Here is a 20,994-nt window from a genome sequence, read left to right on the forward strand (position 1 = left end):
CATGGCGGCCATCTTGGATGGTTTTTGAGGGTCACTAGACACAATTTTTAAACAGAATACCCTAATAATGATTGTGGCTAAGTTTGGTTAAATTTGGTCCAGTAGTTTCAGAGGAGAAGATTTTTGTAAAAGATTACAAAAAGTTACGAAAAATTGGTTAAAAATTACTATTAAGGGCAATAACTTCTTAAGGGGTCAACTGAACATTTTGTGATGTTGACTTATTCGTAGATCTTACTTAGCTGAACATTATTGCTGTTTACAGTTTACATCTATCTATAATAATTTCCAAGATTATTTCTGAAAACGGACAAAATTTCCTTAAAATTGCCAATTCAGGGGCAGCAACCCAACAAACCATTGTCCGACTCATCTGAAAATTTCAGGGCAGATAGATCTTGACTTAACAAGCAATTTTATATCATTTCAGATTTGCTATACATGCTTTGGTTTAAGAGTTATAAGCCAAAATATACATTTCACCCCCTATGTTCTATTTTAAGCCATGGCGGCCATCTTGGTTAGTTTGACGGGTCACATGACACAATTTTAAAACTAGATACCCCAATGATAATTGTGGCCAAGTTTGGTTTAATTTGGCTCAGTAGTTTCAGAGGAGAAGATTTTTGTAAAAGTTAACGACGACGAACGACGGACGCCAAGTGATGAGAAAAGCTCACTTGGCCCTTTGGGCCAGGTGAGCTAAAAATAAGGTGTTCACATATCGACAAATCAGGATTTGCCATACTCTTAATTCTGAATACCATGTTATGCTCATAAAATAGCTGCACCCATTAAATCTAATGGTTTATTGTTAACTACAGAATGCAAAGTAGCAGTATATATTAACTTCAGATAACTAGCTTTCTATACAATTCTGATATGTCCTTTTTTCTATTCTTGCTTTCATTTTTATTATGTTGTTATATCTTTTATTACCTCCATTTCTTTAATTTTTTCCAATTTTTCCAAATCTCTAGTAATGGAAGCAAAATTCCTGCCTAAGGCATTCACTAATCCTGGATTTGACTGTACCATGGCAAGGAAGGCTTGTAATTGCCTATAATCATAAATATGAATGTATTAAAAGTACATTTTTAAAAATGTTTCTACTTTAGTATGGGGTGTACTTGATGACTCAAGTTTCCCTGAGAACATATTGACTGAGAGGCACCATAGTAGCCTATATCACAATTCTTGCATCTTTGAAATTTCTTCTATTTCCAGGAAATAACAAAAGTGATTATTGTATATTCAAGAGTCAAAGATTTTGGAAATAGCAATATCATCTATTAGAGGAAATTGAAAAACTTCTTTGGAGTGGGATATAATCCATAAACAGAAAACAAGGTAATGAGTCCATTTGAAACCATGCTCTGATCAAACTATTATATTTCCATGTTTAGTGAACTGTGAAATTTGGGTCAAAAGCAAAATTTGGCATATATTAATTTAAATTTGTGTCAAAATGAACATGTGTATCCCAACAAGATAATTATTTCAGGGCCTTTTATAGCTGACTATGCAGTATTGCAGCTTTGCTATTATTGAAGGCCGTACGCTGACCTAGAATTGTTAAAATTTCTGTTGTCATTTGGTCTCTTGTGGAGAGTTGTCTCATTGGCAAACATACCACATCATCTTTTTTATATTTCAAAACAAATCGTTAATCCTCATATTAACCTAAAACACATATAAAAAGAGGGATATCAGGATAGATGAACAAAAAGACAAATGTCTTTCTGGGGATTGTGATAATACAATTAAATTAATATCTCTTTACATGAACCTTTACCTTTGATCCATCTCAGGTTTATGCATTGATTTCAATTCTTCTAATGTAGAACACTGTGTGAGGATATATTCTTTCACATCCTTTAATTTGGCTTGAAAGTCAGGAGAGCCTGGTAAAGGGAGCATACTCAGACATCTAAAACAATTTGTGAAGTCTGCTCCAGTTTTTTGCATTGTTTCTAAGAAAGAATCATAAATATCCCTGCCAAAAAAAATGAGTTTTTATCATAAAGTAGCATAATAAATGTGTTCTTTTAAATCTTCAAAATATACATAATTGGTAGTTATTTAAGGTTAGCCATACTAAATTTGCTAGCTTAGGATTGTTTTCTTTTCCTTCCCAGTGAGATAACCACCTGTGGTCTTGTTGTAGCATGATAGATGGAGATGTAAAGTTTAATCCCTGACCAAGGGTCAAACACAATTTCAATATTTACATACAAAGTTAAAAAGCAATTTACAATGTAGAAATAGAATTGGTATGATGAATCTACCAACCTGCAATAATGCATTTAAGGAATCACTGTAATATTTTTTCTGTCTATGAAGAAATAACATAAAAAATTTGGTGCAAACTGAATAATGTGCGTAGCAGGTTATTTAACAGTGTGCACCACATGTTTTATGTTATTTCGAATAGACAGAAAAAATATTACAGTCATTTCTTATTATTTAATTCTAAATTCCATTTTAAACCATAGAAAACCATGAAAAAACGTAGATGACGTCACGATCACATGACTAAATTATGTCTATGGGCTCATAACAAAATACGTCAGCCAATCAGAAATCGTGTTACATCCAAAATTAAATTATATAGTAATGTTGTGTTCTTGTGACTTTGATTTTCAAAGTTTGACTGTATAACAATTCATTTTTCTGTTAGAATCTTATTCATGAAAGAGTTTTAAGAATAATATCATGAAAATTTGCTTTAAAACCTTTTTAAGGAAATCTGGTCAAATGGGAGACAACTCTAAATTAAATTTAATATCTGTGCAGTTTTATTTGAGCAATAGTATTAGTTTTACATTTTTACTAGTATAAAACTTTAAAACTATCTTAACTTAACTGCAACTTTAAAACTAACTGCTATAAAAATAAAACTAATTAATTCATACTTACTTGTCTGTTTCTAATTCTTTATTTAATAAACCAAACTGAAAAATAAAAAAAATAGTGTTCAACACTGATTATGTTTTATTTTAAGCTGAAAGTCTTTATGATAAAAGTTTAACTACAATTATTTTATAAACTTAACATTATCAAACAATTCATGCGAATAAGGTCAAGTTCACGCTTGAACCCTGCCAGCTAGATATGTTCACCTTATTATCATTCCATTCACAGAAAATAGTTAACCTAAATTTAATAGAAGCAGACATAAGCACTCTAAAATTATCATTGGCCAATGAACCATACAAATGAGGTCTAGGTCAGATGAAAAATCATTTCACCACTTAGCAAAAGAGAATCTTTCACAAGAAATTGGAGAATGAACTTAAAGGATGCCTTTTTAATAATTGGAAACCTCCCAAAATTATCTTTTGGTTCATCTACTAATAGCTAAACATCGTGAAATCATATGATGAAAATTCAGCAAATGTTATTGCACTCAAATAAATCAGCTTCTTAAAGTTGACATTGTTAGAATTTCCATGCTGTAATAGTAATTCCATACTTAGATATGAGAAGGATATTAATTGAAAAGTAAATTTTTAGCTCCACATTATGAATAATGTCCTTTTTGTACCTTTTTCCTGATTTTTTGCTTCATATAGTCACTGTAAACCTCATCAAAAATATCTAAATGGGGTTTTGTTTCTGTCAGAGGTACTGCTCCTTGAATCGCCTCTCCTAATTTCATGCAATTCCATTTACAAATATCTGGCTGGTTTTTGTATGAATATCTTCCACTATCATCTGTAAAAAGAATGCTCTCAAATAGAAATAAAATACATAGCAGATGTAAGAACTGCTTACTTGCTACAACTCAACATTGTAAAGCTGCAGATCAATACTGTGGATTCATAAATATTCGTTGGATACCAATTTTCATGGATTTCGTGGGTACAGGAGAACGACTAATTCAAATGTTCAACGAAAAACAAATTTTCTACAGGAATGAGTGACTTTGCCAAAACCACGAAATTAAACATCCATGAATATGTCAATTTTTCTCAAACCACGAAAATTGGTACCCACGAAAATAAATGAATCCAGTTTTAAATTTAACTCTTATTTTGCACTCACTTGATTACAATAGAAAGAAGGTATGTTTTGGATCAATAACGCATTACATGCATAAAATATTGACTTACAGGTCATGTCACTAGTTCATAGGTTTTCAACAGAACGATTGAGTTAAAAGTAAAAAAATGGTTATTTTTTTAAATGGAAATCTGTTAGCATTATTTGTTCAATTCGTCTGTGAAATAAATTTCATGCGACACAACTTTTTCACCCTCCTTGTTGAAGTAGCCACTATCTCTGAACTCCTATTCAAACACTGTGGATTCCTAATAATTGTGAGATACCAATAAGGTGGATTTTGTGGTTCAAGGTGAATCAAATCTAAATGTTCAACATAAAACAATTTTTCGACAGGCTTGTATGCAAACTTTGGCAAAACCATAAAAATATCCAGGAAATACAATTTTCCTCAATCCTTGAAAATTGGTGATCTTTAAAACAAATAAATTCACAGTATTTACCTGTATTAAAACTTAAATTTATGATTCCCCAAATCAGTGTTTCTTGTTTTTTATATAGATTAGACTATTGGTTTTCCCGTTTAAATGGTTTAACACTAGTCATTTTTGGGGGCTCTTTATAGCTTGCTGTTCAGTGTGAGCCAAGACTCTGTGTTGAATACCATACTTTGAACTATCATGGTTTACTTTTACAAATTGTGACTTGAGTTGTCTCATTGGCACTCATACCACATCCTCTTATATCTATTTAGGGAAAACTGAAAACTTACCTGAACCATTACAGATGTAGTTTGGGTCAAATTTATCCATAAAACCAAAAGGTCCATAGTCTATAGTTAATCCTACTATACTCATGTTGTCTGTGTTCAAGACACTGAAATTTTAAATTAATTCTTTAAATGTACAATTACTCATATAGATTTAAAGATTTAAAAAAAAAATCTCAAAAAAATGACAGCTTAATTCTATTTAATAATTTCAGTATAAATATCATGCGTGTCAAAGCGACCCTACAAGAAGCCTTTAGCAACAGAGTACAAATAACATATGACTAAGATATAATATATTCACTAGTAATACTATATTATTTTCCTTAAATAAATTAACAAGAAAACCAAGTTTTGAACTGACATCATAACTTTTAGTTTGCACTAAATTTGTTTCTATCCATGATCTTAAGTTTGAATTTTAAAAGACTTAAGTATGACGTCCATCACTGAACTAGTATAGATATTTGATTAGGGGCCAGCTAAAGGACGCCTCTGGGTGCTGGAGTTTCTCACTGCATTAAAGACCTATTGGTGACCTTCTGCTGTTGTCTTTCTATGGTCGGGTTGTTGTTTCTTTGACACATTCCCAGATTGTTGTCTCTTTGACACATTCCCTATTTCTGTTCTCTATTTTACTTAAGCTTTCAGATATATCAGACTGTTTTTTTTACCCCTAGTTAAAAAAGTTTTTCTACAAATTTGAATCTAAAAGAAAGTATAACAATTACCCGTGGCACCATCCAACACATTGCCATTCTGCTACCAGCCTGGCTGTCCTTCTGATCACTTCTTTATACATCTCTATATACATGGTGTGTTTATCAGATTTGTGCTTATCCCAGATCTACACAAAAAATACAATTTCACAATATCAACATACTGTAAATTCAGAAATTATTGCGAGGTTTTTATTATTGCGAATGATGCGACAGAGCTGTAAACTCAATAATTTAAACTCGCATTTAGTAATATTTTAACTTAGTTAAGCATGACTTTTCTCAAAATCGTAAAAATTAAATCTGCATCTATACTATTAAACGAGAAGACCTCGTTTTGGGTGTCGCTTCTCTTCTTTCCACAATAAATTAATCAACATGCCTCTGTGTCCTATAGGTACAGTGCATAGTGCCATTTGTCATCCATTCATATGATTATTCAGATTGAGTTATTTTTGGAGAAAAACGAGAAAAAAGCCATCCGGATATTGTCCCGTCATTGGACGAAATTTTAAGTCAGATAAGACTTCCTGTTTGCGTTTTTCTGTATACTTTGAACATACATATACAAAGAATAAAGTGTATTTTCAGAATTCTATCTGCTATCATTTTCAAGTTTACTATCCACGTCAGTCACAGAGTTTATTAAATAGAGATGGTCTGTATACTATATTAATGACCACTATGGATCAATTAGTCAACTTCGAATTGAAAGTAAATACACTATATTTATATAGTAATGAATGTTCATACATACAGATAAGCGCTAAAAATATTCAGGTGAACTTTTGACACCTTTTCTAAAATTATCAAGTCATTAAATCTTTTACAAAATTCATTGATTACAAAAAAAAAGAAGATATGGTATGATTGCCATGTTGAGACAACTCTCCACAAGAGACCAATATGACACAGATATTAACAACTATAGGTTACCGCACGACTATGGCAAGCCATTTTGCTATTTATTCTTACTTCAAGATATCTCATAAACTTTATAAGATATCTTATATAGTTAATAAGATATCTTATATAGTTTATAAGATATCTAATATAGTTTATAAGATATCTCATATAGTTTATCAGATATCTTATATAATTGTCTTTATAAGATATCTTATAAACTTAAGAAGATATCTTATAAACTTTAGAAGATATCTCATAAAGTATATAAGATATCTTATAAATTTTAGGAGATATCTTATATAATATATAAGATATCTTATATAATATATAAGATATCTTATATAATATATAAGATATCTCACAAAAATGAATTTATATGAGATATCTTATATATTATACGAGATATCTTATATATTATAGGAGACATCTTATTTAGTTTAAAAGATATCTCCTAAAGTTTATGAGATATCTTATATAGTTTATAAACTTTAGAAGATATCTTATGAAGTATATAAGATATCTCATAAACTTTAGGAGATATCTTTTAAACTTTAGGAGATATCTTATTAACTTTAGGAGATATCTTATATAAAATATGAGATATCTTATAAAAATAAAATTATATAAGATATCTTAGGCCACATTTTTTTTATTTGTTGGTTTATGGATCTGCCGACCTGATTTTGCCGATTTTCAGAATAAAATAAAATTGACTTTTCATGCTTTTTTTATTCCCGCTGACCCTTATAAATGCATTAACCCTGAAAAATAATTAAAATTTTCTTTTATTATGAAATGCATTAATCATTAAGAAAGTTGATAACACTTTCTGTTGTGAAAAATAAAACTTCCAATTTACGTTTTTAAAAATAGACAAATCAATTATAACTGACCTTGAAATGTCTTTTGCACAAATAATTTTGCAGAACTAAACCTGTGTTTAAAACCAATTACAAAATAAGTTCGTTTCCCTTATTCGTCATCAGTCCATAAGATGCATCATCTCAGAGAAATAGACTTGTCCAAATGTGGACAGGTGGAATACATCAATTAAAGTACTGAATATTAACAAATCATTTGAAATAGATAACAAAAAATATCGATCATTGGGATAAAAACCAGATTGCATGACAACTGATTAACCCGATATTGTTGTTTTTCCAGTGGACGAGTCTATTACGTTTTTCGACACGTGTCTTGAAACTTATTTTTGTACGACGTTTTTATATTTTTTTTCTGTATCAGTTTTTCTGCTTGAAAATCATAATTCACCAAGTTTTCTGAGAGCTACGCGAATCTGTTTTTCTTGTTTGTGGAATGACGATTTAATTTCGTCTTTGTCCATGCAACCCCCCTTTTTTACAGCAAATTATTAAACGATGTCATGGGATGTTCATGATCACTGATCAATAATATTTCATTGAACTTAATGTTAAGAAATGATGACAAAACAGCATATAAGATAAACATTCTGTTAGTAAGGTGAAATATATATTTATCTTGCATATTTTTTCTGTTTTGAAAGATATTTTTTTTCTTTTTTTTTTCTGACCGACCGACCCAACTTTTTTATGCGCAAATCCGTAAACCAACAAATTAAAAAACCGTGGCCTTATATATTAAAGGAGATATCTTGAAATTCGAATAAATAGTAAAACGGCTTGCCATACACGACCTTCAACAAGGAACAAAGCCCATACTGCATACTCAGCTTTAAAATGCCCGAACTGACAATGTAAAACAATTAAAACCAGAAAACTAGCGGCCTTATTTAAGTACAAAAAAATGAATGAAAAACAAATATGTAACACATAAACAAACAACAATCACTGAATTACAGGCTCCTTACTTGAGTGTTCATAACATACTAAATGTATGTTCATACTAAAATTGATAGAAAACCAAACCAGATGCTCCGCAGGGCGTAGCTTTATACGGCCGCAGAGGTTGAACCCTGAACGGTTGGGGCAAGTATGGACACAACATTCAAGCTGGATTCAGCTCTAAATTTGGATTGTGATTAAATAGTTGACACAGCATAGGTTTCTGACACAGAATGAATGTGTTCTAATGAACTTAAAATTTTTGTTTTCTCTTAGAGCAATTCACTATGCTGTTGAATATTTTTCCTCTCAATTTGGCCTTATATATTAAAGGAGATATCTTGAAATTCGAATAAATAGTAAAACGGCTTGCCATACATGACCTTCAACAAGGAACAAAGCCCATACTGCATACTCAGCTTTAAAATGCCCGAACTGACAATGTAAAACAATTAAAACCAGAAAACTAGCGGCCTTATTTAAGTACAAAAAAATGAATGAAAAACAAATATGTAACACATAAACAAACAACAATCACTGAATTACAGGCTCCTTACTTGAGTGTTCATAACATACTAAATGTATGTTCATACTAAAATTGATAGAAAACCAAACCAGATGCTCCGCAGGGCGTAGCTTTATACGGCCGCAGAGGTTGAACCCTGAACGGTTGGGGCAAGTATGGACACAACATTCAAGCTGGATTCAGCTCTAAATTTGGATTGTGATTAAATAGTTGACACAGCATAGGTTTCTGACACAGAATGAATGTGTTCTAATGAACTTAAAATTTTTGTTTTCTCTTAGAGCAATTCACTATGCTGTTGAATATTTTTCCTCTCAAAAAAATGTTTGAAGAAATTTTCTTTTTATTTATGAAATTTCAAATGAGAAAAATTGAACCCAATTTTTTAATCACATCCCCCTTTCCCTTATTCCAAAACTAATCTCAATTAAAATATTCTAATGGAGTTTGCAACAATAACTACTCATTTAAATACATCATAAAATATTAAGATGTAAAAAAAAACTGCTTGTTATCACTGAATGGTAAAGAATATTTAAATTCATCAGTTGGTAGTAAAAAGTGAATATACATTGTATATTGTATATAACAAAGATTTAAGTTGATTCTGGACAAAGAAAGATAGCTCCAATTAAAAAAAATTCTTGCAATAAGATATTTCTTGCTTACTATTCTGGACAAAGAAAGATAACTCTAATTGAAAAAAAAATTAGCTATTTCACAATTTTGTGAAATTAGATATTTCTTGCCATTGCACAATACTGTGCAATTGAAAAGACTTGCTATTGCACAATACTTAATATAATAATTTTAGATCCTGATTTGGACCAACTTGAAAACTGGGCCCATAATCAAAAATCTAAGTACATGTTTAGATTCAGCATATCAAAGAGGCCCAAGAATTTAATTTTTGTAAAAATCAAACTTAATTTTATTTTGGACCCTTTGGACCTTAATGTAGGCCAATTTGAAAACGGGACCAAAAATGAAGAATCTACATACACAGTTAGATTTGGCATATCAAAGAACCCCATTTATTCAATTTTTGATGAAATCAAATAAAGTTTAATTTTGGACCCAGATTTGGACCAACTTGAAAACTGGGCCAATAATCAAGAATCTAAGTACATTTTTAGATTCAACATATCAAAGAGGCCCAAGAATTTAATTTTTGTAAAAATCAAACTTAATTTCATTTTGGACCCTTTGGACCTAAATGTAGACCAATTTGAAAACATGACCAAAAGTTAAGAATCTACATACACAGTTAGATTCGGCATATCAAAGAACCCCAATTATTCAATTTTGATGAAATCAAACAAAGTTTAATTTTGGACCCTTTGGGCCCCTTTTTCCAAAACTGTTGGGACCAAAACTCCCAAAATCAATACCAACCTTCCTTTTATGGTCATAAACCTTGTGTTTAAATTTCATAGATTTCTATTTACTTATACTAACGTTATAGTGCAAAAACCAAGGAAAATGCTTATTTGGGTCCCTTTTTGGCCCCTAATTCCTAAACAGTTGGGACCTAAACTCCCAAAATCAATACCAATCTTCCTTTTGTGGTCATAAACATTGTGGTTAAATTTCATTGATTTCTATTTACTTAAACTAAAGTTATTGTGCGAAAACCAAGAATAATGCTTATTTGGGCCCTTTTTTGGCCCCTAATTCCTAAACTGTTGAAACCAAAACTCCCAAAATCAATCCCAACCTTTCTTTTGTGGTCAAAAACCTTGTGTCAAAATATCATAGATTTCTATTCACTTAAACTAAAGTTATAGTGCGAAAACCAAGAAAATGCTTATTTGGGCCCTTTTTAGCCCCTAATTCCTAAAATATTGGGACCAAAATTCCCAAAATCAATACCAACCTTCCTTTTATGGTCATAAACCTTGTGTTAAAATTTCATATATTTCTATTCACTTTTACTAAAGTTAGAGTGCGAAATCTAAAAGTATTCGGACGCCGCTGACGACGACGACCACAACGACGACGCAGACGACGACGCAGACGACGACGCCAACGTGATAGCAATATACGACGAAATTTTTTTCAAAATTTGCGGTTGTATAAAAATGAGGATATTGGAAATAGAGGTGGGATAAAAAAAAAGAATTTTCCTGTCCCAAATGATACATGTACTTTTGCTGAAATTCTCCAGTCATTCAATATTTTACAAAATTCTTCCAACAACACTTTACATACTTTAAACTACCCTCTGAATGCCCGCAGGTGTGTTCTAGTTAAAGTTTAAAGTGACAAAATCGCAATAATAAATGCACGCAATAATTTCTGAATTTACAGCACTCCATAGGGACAAATATAATGTTGTAAACTTTTAATAGGACCTTATATAGCTGATTATGCAGTGTGGATTTTGCTCATTGTTGAAGGTTGTGCAGTGACCTATAGTTGTCAACTTTTACATCATTTGGTCTCTGGATGAGTGTTGTCTCATTTGAAATTATACCCCATCTTTTTATTATCATATTTTTGTCCAGTTGTTAATTTTTTTCTTAATGGTATGTTACAATCGACAATATTATTAACAGAATAATTATTTGTTATCCAAATGATGTGCAAAAAATTATGCTCTCTAAGTTATGATAATGAAAAAGACAGATTTTAAGAATAAACAATGTCTTGTATATAAATCTTCTAACTAAAATCAATAAGTAACCCTAGTAGCTATCTTTCACACACTAAGAAAGATTGTGACAAGCTTTGATCTAAATCTTTTCGGAAACACTAAGGACAAAATTTAGTTTAGATGATATTGCAAATTTTAAATCTCCAAAAAGTTTAAAAGTTATGACCTGTATACAAATGTAAAATTTTGCCACTGATATATTTCCAATTCCATGACAGTAGCTTACAATTCATTTATTGTCCTGGTTTTATGGTTTTTGAGGTGGGGTTTTTTCAAGTAAAATTCAGACTTGATTTTCTTGCTTTCTTTTTTCTCATTTTATGTCATTTTTACAGGAACGCAAAAGTTTATCAAAGTCATCTTACAAAAGTTTGTATTAAAAGCCTTTTTTTTTTAAGTGACTATGTATTCAATTAAATTTATGGTTTGGATTTAATGCTTTTTTAGATTTTTTTGCCATAGAATATAAACTTATGTCATTTATAATTTCTCATTCACACCTCAGGATAAAATGTTTGGACTGTATAATCTAGCATCTGTATCAGAATATCATTTCTGCCAACACTGGGTCCAGCCCTTCCTGTCTGTGGGTCCAGAGTCTTAAAAATCTCAAAAGATCCAAACCTAAAATATAAGCGAACAATAATTTATAGTAATATATTTATTATGACCTTTTGTAGACCATTATAGATCAAAATAAGGCTTGCAACACAGAGCTTTGGCTCACATTGTACAGCAAGCTATAAGAGGCCCCAAAATAACTAGGGTAAAACCATTCAAACAGGAAAACCAACGGTCTAATCTATATAAAAAAACTAGAAATGAGAAACGCTCATGAACCACATCAACAAACAACAAACACAAAGGTTCCAAATTTAGGATAGGTGCAAGCAGAGGGTTCAAATTACTAGTTACATTAAACAGTGAAACCTGATTAAACCGAACCCTGAAAAAAACAGTAACCTGTCTGATCCAAACTTGTTCTAAAGACAAATCATATCACATTTTATGCATTGTGAACCTGATGAAACCGAATACCTGCCAAAACCGAACAAAATCTCAAGTCCCAAAAGGGTTTGGTTTAGTCAGGTTTTACTGTAACTTCAATTTCAAAATTGCAATATGACTAATTGTAATTACCTGAGAAATGTTGGAGCAATTCTTAATACAACAGTACATTTTTCATCTATTGGATCACCAGAATAAAATATATCTCTGACTACTGTACTTTCTGAGGTGACACATGTTCCTGCTCGAGTTGTAGAAATTCCAAGATGGTGAATGGCCTGCAAATGTAGAACTTATAAAATAAAAATATCCTATGCAAAAAGTCAACTGATACATTCGAGGGTAAAAAAAAGTAGTATTCAAGGATGAAAGAGGATTATTGTGACCTTGAATAAAGCCAAAGCTCATTTAGCAGTGTTAAGAGTTAAAGACTTATGTTAGTTTCTCAATAATCAACACATGGACATATAAGGGTTTTATTGTATGCATATTCATCCAGTGAAGTGAGGAACCTTTTCTGTGATGGTCTGTGATTTCAAATCAATATCCAGTCTGACTGAGTCACCTGCATTCTTATTTATTCTACAAGCACTTCTTGTGGTATTACACTTCAGAAAGACTACCATTCACTGTTTTTTTCTTATTTAAATCCCTCAATAACTTTTTTTCAAATTAATAATTATTATATGTTGTTGCATATTTTTACAAAATAATATACTGTCTAAGGCCATGTTCACATTGACCTAAATTCGGTGTTGTGTTAGTGTAACTCACACGTAAACTAAACACAATTGCGTTCCCATTGATAAAACTCAATGTTTACATGTAGTTTAAATCATGTTTTACCTACACACAGTCGATATTCAATGTAGGCCTTGTGTAGGTCAAGTGTACACAAAACTAGGCATTTAGGACATTAGTTTTATCGTGTATATATTTAAGGAGGAAACTATTTTTGAGTAAAATTTATCTTTTTGATAATTATTAGTTGTCTAAATTTTACAGATTTTTGTTTGTTAAAAAAAATTAACGTACTTTATTAACCCCTTATCAAGACTCAAAGCAGCATCATTGCCAAACCCATAAGGCAGCAACCAATTGATTTTCGGGGGGGGGGGGACTTTATTAACCCCTCATCAAGACTCAAAGCAGCATCATTGCCGAACCCATAAGGCAGCAACCAATTGATTTTTTTTTTTAGGGGGGGGGGGGGGGGGGGGCTATTATAGTTGAGTATAAAACATAAAGGCAAGGGGTGAGCTATGGATTTTGTTTTGGAAACCCTGAAAAAAATTTGTCTGTTTCACCCTCAGCTGCCACTATATATAATGCTTAAATTGATTTCCGACTTGTCACCAAAATTTGTCCTGAAAAAAATCAAAAGCTCACGCCCCCCTCCCCCTCTACTAAAAATGAAGTAAATAGTTGCTGCCTAATTCATTTGAAAAGGTCTTCCCGAATCAACTTGACATACACAGAAATATTCGCCACTGGTCTTTATTCAAAAAACGATTCACACATAAATGCATGACTTAAAAAAGTGTTAGGTAATTGATATGTTTGTCTAGTATCTCAGATCGTTAAATAACACGTAAAATAAATAAAAAAACATTACCCTATTCATTTACCAAATACTCCTTGGAGAAGAAATACCATTTGAAACGAACAGAAAAGATAACAAGAGTGCACACACTGAAATGTCTCGCCTTCTTTACTAATCATTGATATTATGTTGATAGTCCTAAAAATAAAACTTTATTACAACTGTCACATAAACTTAACATTAACCAAGATAGCTAAACAAAGACCAATGAACCATGCAAATGAGGTCAAGGTCAGATGAACCATGCCAGGCAGACATGAACAGCTATCAATGCTTCCATACAACAAATATAGTTGACCTATTACTTAAAGTTTAAGAAAAATAGACCAAAACACAAAAACTTAACACTGTGTGATAAACTGTGAAATTGAGGTCATGGTCAAATAAAACCGGCAGGATTGACATTAAGATCATAATATATTTCAGTATACCAAATATAGTTGACCTTTGGCATATAGGTTTAGAATAGATAAAAAGACCAAAACTTAAAAAAATTACTTTTGACCACTGAACCATGAAAATGAGGTCAAGGTCAGATGACATCTACCCACTAGTCATGTACACCTTACAATCATTCCATACAACAAATATAGTAGACCTATTGCATAAAGAATGAGAAAAACAGACCAAAACACAAAAACTTAACTATAACCACTGAACCATGAAAATGAGGTCAAGGTCAGGTGACACCTGCCAGTTGGACATGTACACCTTACAGTCCTTCCATACACCAAATATCCTAGCCCTATTGCTTATAGTATCTGAGATATGGACTTGACCACCAAAACTTAACCTTGTTCACTGATCCATGAAATGAGGTCGAGGTCAAGTGAAAACTGTCTGACGGGCATGGGGACCTTGCAAGGTACGCACATACCAAATATAGTTATCCTACTACTTATAATAAGAGAGAATTCAACATTACAAAAATTCTGAACTTTTTTTTCAAGTGGTCACTGAACCATGAAAATGAGGTCAAGGACATTGGACATGTGACTGATGGAAACTTCGTAACATGAGGCATCTATATACAAATTATGAAGCATCCAGGTCTTTCACCTTCTAAAATATAAACCTTTTAAGAAGTGAGCTAACACCGCCGCCGCCCTAGCCGCCGCTGTAGCCGCCGCCGGAACACTATCCCTATGTCGAGCTTTCTGCAACAAAAGTTGCAGGCTCGACAAAAATGGAGTGATCCCTAATATCTCAATCCTTTTTTTCGGCTGTAAGCACGCTGTTGCAGCTAACTTTTTCTAATGCATTATCGAGACATCTCTAGTATATTCAAACTACTGCAAATTATAAAAATGGCTTTCATAAAGTAGCAACCACTTAACTCAAAAAAAAGGGGGAGGTTTTTTTTTTATCTGAGTCAGATTTTTTTTTAGCACGTACGTTTTTATTCCTTTTTTTTCGATGCTGGTGATCAAGTACTTTTTTTTTCAATATTTAACACTATAATGTATGGGGAAACTCTTGATTCAGAATATTCTTTTTTATCATCTGTATGACCAATTTTTTTTATCAAATTGGGGATCGGAATATTTCCATCACCACCATCCCCCCCCCCCCCCCCTTTTTGAAGTCAAATGGTTGTTCCCTTACCGCTAGTAAAATTTTCCAAAAATTTTAAATTCAGTTCTACGTAATGAACATTTAAATGACATATAGTTTACAAGTGAGAACAAATCTTATGTACAGGTAGCTAAACAAGATGAATAGATGTGAACAAATGTAATGTGAAACCAGTGTACACTACACTAAACTAATTGTAATCATGTTTACTCTACACGGCCTTTGGTGTGAACACGGCCTTAGATGTGATAACTTGTGTCTGTTTTTTGTTTTATGTAATAGCAAATAAAATATGTTTCAATGAATGAAAAAAATATATATTTCTATACTGTTCTGTTGTTTTGGTATATATCATTGTATTATTTGTTTTGTAGTCATTATACATATTCATAATAACACAAGAGTGCACACACTGAAATGTCTCGCCTTCTGTATTAATCATTGATATTATGTTGATAGTCCTAAATATAAAGTTTTATTTAAACTGTCACATGAAAATGAGGTCAAGGTCAGATGAACCATACAACAAATATAGTTGACCTATTGCTTATAGTTGAAGAAAAACAAACCAAAACACAAAAAGTCAACACTGAGCAATGAACCGTGAAAATGAGGTCAAAGTCAAATAAAACCTGCGCTACTGACATATAGATTATAAAATATTTCCATACACCAAATATAGTTGATTTATGGCATATAGTATTAGATAAAACACCAAATCTCAAAAACTTTACTTTGACCACTGAACCATGAAAATGAGGTCAAGGTCAGATGACATCTGCCCGCTAGACATGTACACCTTACAATCATTCCATACAACAATTATAGTAGACCTATTGCATAAATTAGGAGAAAAACAGACCAAAACACAAAAATCTAACTATAACCACTCAACCATGAAAATGAGGTCAAGGTCAGATGACACCTGCCAGTTGGATATGTACACCTTGCAGTGCTTCCATACAACGAATATACCAGACCTATTGCTTATAGTATCTCAGATATGGACTTGACCACCAAAACTTAAAGTCATAAGAAACAAGTCACCGGTAAAAAAAAATGCTCTTCTAATTCTTGAACCAATGCATACAAACATCATAATTTCATAAACTTAGTCTTCTGTGCAAGAATTTATCATTTTTTCGCATAAATTTCGTATAATCGTCAATTTTTTTTTTTCAATTGGTCAGTGTTGTTGTGAAAATATGGCAGGTAATTAAAGTTAGTGTTTTGAAGCGGAGGTTTAACCTGTTTGTCAACAATCAACAAAAAATAAACAAAAAAGCATGCAAATTGAGCACGTGTTTAACATGTAAATTCAGATAATAGTTTATTTTAAGGACATCCATGCGTATTGCAATCACCAGATTTTTACTAGATGGGTCACACTGAGGTCACTTTGAATACGGAAAATATGTCGGGGGAATTGCTTCCTGGAAGGAACCAATTAAAATTATTAAGCAAACTTCTTCTAAATATGGATAAATTAAAGAATTTTCTTCAGAAAAAAGTATATGTACATAAGTTTTATAATGAAAGCTGTCCATTGAGTTATAAAAAACATATGCATTATTTTTTATAATTTGAGGTTTCTTATGACTTTAACCTTGTTCACTGGTCCATGAAATGAGGTCGAGGTCAAGTGAAAACTGTATGATGGACATGAGGACCTTGCAAGGTACGCACATACCAAATATAGTTATCCTATTACTTATAATAAGAGAAAATTTAACATTACAAAAAATTTGAACTTTTTTTTCAAGTGGTCACTGAACCATGAAAATTAGGTCAAGGACATTGGACATGTGACTGACGGAAACTTTGTAGCATGAAGCATCTGTTTTATACAAAGTATGAAGCATCCAGGTCTTCCACCTTCTAAAATACAAAGCTTTAAAGAATTTAACCATCACCGCCGCAGCTGTAGCCACCACCGCCGGATCACTGTCCCTATGTCAAACTTTCTGCAACAAAAGTTGCAGGCTTGACAAAAATGGTACATTCCTAAATAAGTAGCTGTATATAAAACAACAAACTGAAACTAATGCATGCCTTTAAAAATATTTGTCCTATTTTGTCATAAAACCTTCTTTCATTAATATAATATTTAATAAAATTTACATACTCATCAAACTAATCGAATATGCAAATCTTATTCACCCTAAAAATTATATGATATTTCTCTCCTACTGAATTAAGATTCAAGTTTATTAATTACTTCACTGCATAAAAATTCTCTAATTGTACTCCTTAAAACTTTTCTACCATCTGCCGTTCTGGAATAGGGAGTCTTCCCTGCTCCTTTGAACTGGATCTCCCATCTTTCACCACTTTTGTTAATTACTTCTCCTAAATACCTGTAACATATTGAATATAATGAGTCACACAAAATAATGGGGAATTAACATTACATTTTATTGCATTGCACTCTGGATAAAGCTGTGCAAGTTTTCAATGTTTATTCTTGCAAGCAAATCCCTGATAATTGTAACTTAATCAACATCAGTTTATATTGACTGATAACAGAACATGATGACACTGAATCACTAGTAACTTAAACCCACATGGCACATAATTTCATAACAATTCTATTTTAAAGTTTTCTCTAGGAAAACACATGTACATCTTTATTATATTTTAAATCCTAAGTCATTCATCTTAGGTACATAGTTTATAGAACCATTATTATACATGTAGTGCTGATTGAATTTACTACAGGTCAATAATTGAACATGTTGAATCTATCATTTTCTATATTATATTTTATCATATACTTAGACTAAATAACATATGATTTTTACTGTATGATAATAGCATTAAATGGACATAAATTCCATATTTTTCTAATTGGTGCTTAGCGGGCTGATATGAAAAGTTTATCACATGCTTCGACTGTTATCACATGCCTTTCCATAATGTTATTGCATGGCATTCCGGTGATACTCGGCAAATTCCCGAAAATACACCTCAATGCTACTTTTTCAATGAAAAATATACAAAGAAGTGTACAAAACAATTATTTGGAACCTGGAAAGTGTAGTGTGTAAAATAATATTAATAAATCAAAGAGCTGATAGCTCTGAAGTGGAAGAAGGTGAATAAAAAGTAACTTGAATTACCATAAAAGCAGGCCCACTTACCCAGGCTGCTTTGTTCCATTATTGTTAAAATGTATTTTTTTCTTCAAACAAGAAAAGGTCATAAGTACATGGATTTCCCATCCGTACGATCATTTTCTATGTTCAGTTGACTATGAAAATTAGGTAAAATCTTTAATTTGTTAGTAAAATTAAGAAGATCATATCAAGAGGAACACATGTGTAACAAGTTTCAAGTTGTTTGGATTTCAACTTCATCTAAAACTACCTCGACCATAATCTTTATAACCAGAAGCAGGACAGACGGACAGACTAGAAAACATATTGCCCATAAATGGAGCATAAAAATAGTAAGACTTGTTACATACCCGCCAACTTTTGAAAGTTCCCATATTGGTTTTTAAAGGTTACCATTTTTAGCGACGTATTTTGCAAGATCTGGATTGTCTAGAAAAAGTGTCATATTTGTATGATGAACTTACACGCCTTTTCCTTAAGTCTGTTTGCATGATTCTACTTATATATTAAATCGGTAGAAAAAATATACATGAAGCTAGGAGACCAGGGTTTATTTTCCAGATTAAGAATATTAGATGCTTGTTGAAATTTCCAATTTTGAATAATGCACAAAGATGGACCTTTAACAGGTTGGGAACAACACTCCAAATGAGGGTAACCTAACTGGAAGATCATCACAACCCACTGTAAAAAATGAGCACAAAAAAAGGCATTTATATTCATATTATTTGATGAAACTTTTCCCCAAGAACTATGCATCTATTAAGTACTGAATGGTCAAAACATCATGTTTTTTATCGACATAAATTTTGTCGTAAATGTGACCAAATGATGTAGAAATTGTGTTTTTTCTTCAAATTTCCATCAAGTTGTAATGTTTATAGTTCCCTTATTGACTCTCTATTTGAATAAAATAAAATAAGAAGAAGAATCTGTTTCTTGTTTTGTTTTGTTTTTGACAAATGATTGTTCACTGCTTGCAAATAAATCATTATATTTATATATCTGTATATATTTTTGTTCATGTCTCCATCTCCTTATCATTTGTAAATGTTTAGACAAATAAGAAAGAAATAAGCTCCACATGTATATTTGCAACATCGTAAATTAATTAAAAAAATAACACACACTAACACTAGTATTGCATGGATTTTAAGCATTATGAAAGTCATATTTGTAGAAAGCTTAAAAAGACTTAAATACAATGTAAAATATCTTGCTATTTCTTAGCTTACACAATAAAATCTAATATATACTATCATTTACATAAGTAAATTTTAAGATTTTACTAAGGAATTAATCTATAAATCTGACTACTAGACCTTTTATTAGTCTAGTTGTACATATTGCATGTTAACTTCTAATCAATAAGAAACAAATTTACCATATAAACTTCAATGTAATCCTTGAAAGGAGGTCTAGATTGCTAAAATAATTTATAAATTTTAATTTTTTTATTTGTCCAAAATCATTTAAATTCGTTTAATCAACATCATTCTATGATTATTTGATTAAAATATTAATCATTTATAGTCTTCTTAAAATTTACACTTTTAAAAGCAAAATAACTGAAAACAGGCTAAAACAAAGGGAAGTAACAAAAAAGTATTTCAATATTCCCAATACACATCGTTTTGATTAACACAACGGCAGTTAGCCGGAGGTAAACATCGTTGATTACCAGTATGTTTGACACCCAAGCTGTCAAGTGAAGCCATATAATTATACATCTTCTTTGATGTTCAGGTAAAATTTAACACAGGTGTCAATTACACCCGTACAGTAGTAAGAAATGATCAAATATGGCGTCTGAAAATTTTCATTCATGAAATATTTCATACACGGGAGTTTTTTCTCCTAAACGGGAGGACGGGAGGAGACCCCTGAAACGGGATGTTTGTTACGAAGGGCATCTAATTCACATGACAAAGGAAAACCATGAATAAAGACAACACTTTATATATCCTTTTTATTTAAATCAAAACAAAATCTTCTTGTCTGCAGGATTGCAAATTCGTAACTTCAAGGGCGAACTTGTAAACAGGGCGAGTTGTCCCAATACCAAATTCATGCATGCGTAATACAAATATCTACAGTTAAAACATCCTGTTACAAGTAAACAAATAACGTTCATGTGGATGAGATGAAATCTAATAATTTACATAAATAAAAGATTCATATTTACGATAGTGATTGTTTTACAATCATGATTTACAAATTAAATGATTCAGATGCCTAATCCTGTGTAAAAATCGGTGTGAGGAATCTAAGTTGTTTTGAAATTGTAA

General features: G+C 31.6%; 1 protein-coding gene across 1 annotated transcript in view; it reads right to left on the reverse strand.

The window, feature by feature from the left end:
• The window catches only part of LOC134707835 (protein adenylyltransferase SelO, mitochondrial-like), a 28,286-nt gene that overhangs the window by 5,750 nt on the left and 1,542 nt on the right, over positions 1–20,994 (reverse strand). The window contains exons 2-10 of the mRNA XM_063567911.1: positions 17,809–17,947; positions 12,545–12,690; positions 11,905–12,028; positions 5,506–5,621; positions 4,778–4,881; positions 3,548–3,717; positions 2,920–2,954; positions 1,796–1,996; positions 940–1,060 (exon numbers count right to left, since the gene is read on the reverse strand). Coding sequence (XP_063423981.1) covers positions 940–1,060; positions 1,796–1,996; positions 2,920–2,954; positions 3,548–3,717; positions 4,778–4,881; positions 5,506–5,621; positions 11,905–12,028; positions 12,545–12,690; positions 17,809–17,947 — 1,156 coding nt within the window. The remainder of the gene's footprint in view (positions 1–939; positions 1,061–1,795; positions 1,997–2,919; positions 2,955–3,547; positions 3,718–4,777; positions 4,882–5,505; positions 5,622–11,904; positions 12,029–12,544; positions 12,691–17,808; positions 17,948–20,994) is intronic.

This window comes from Mytilus trossulus, chromosome 2, assembly GCF_036588685.1.
Source record: "Mytilus trossulus isolate FHL-02 chromosome 2, PNRI_Mtr1.1.1.hap1, whole genome shotgun sequence".
NCBI lineage: Eukaryota > Metazoa > Mollusca > Bivalvia > Mytilida > Mytilidae > Mytilus > Mytilus trossulus.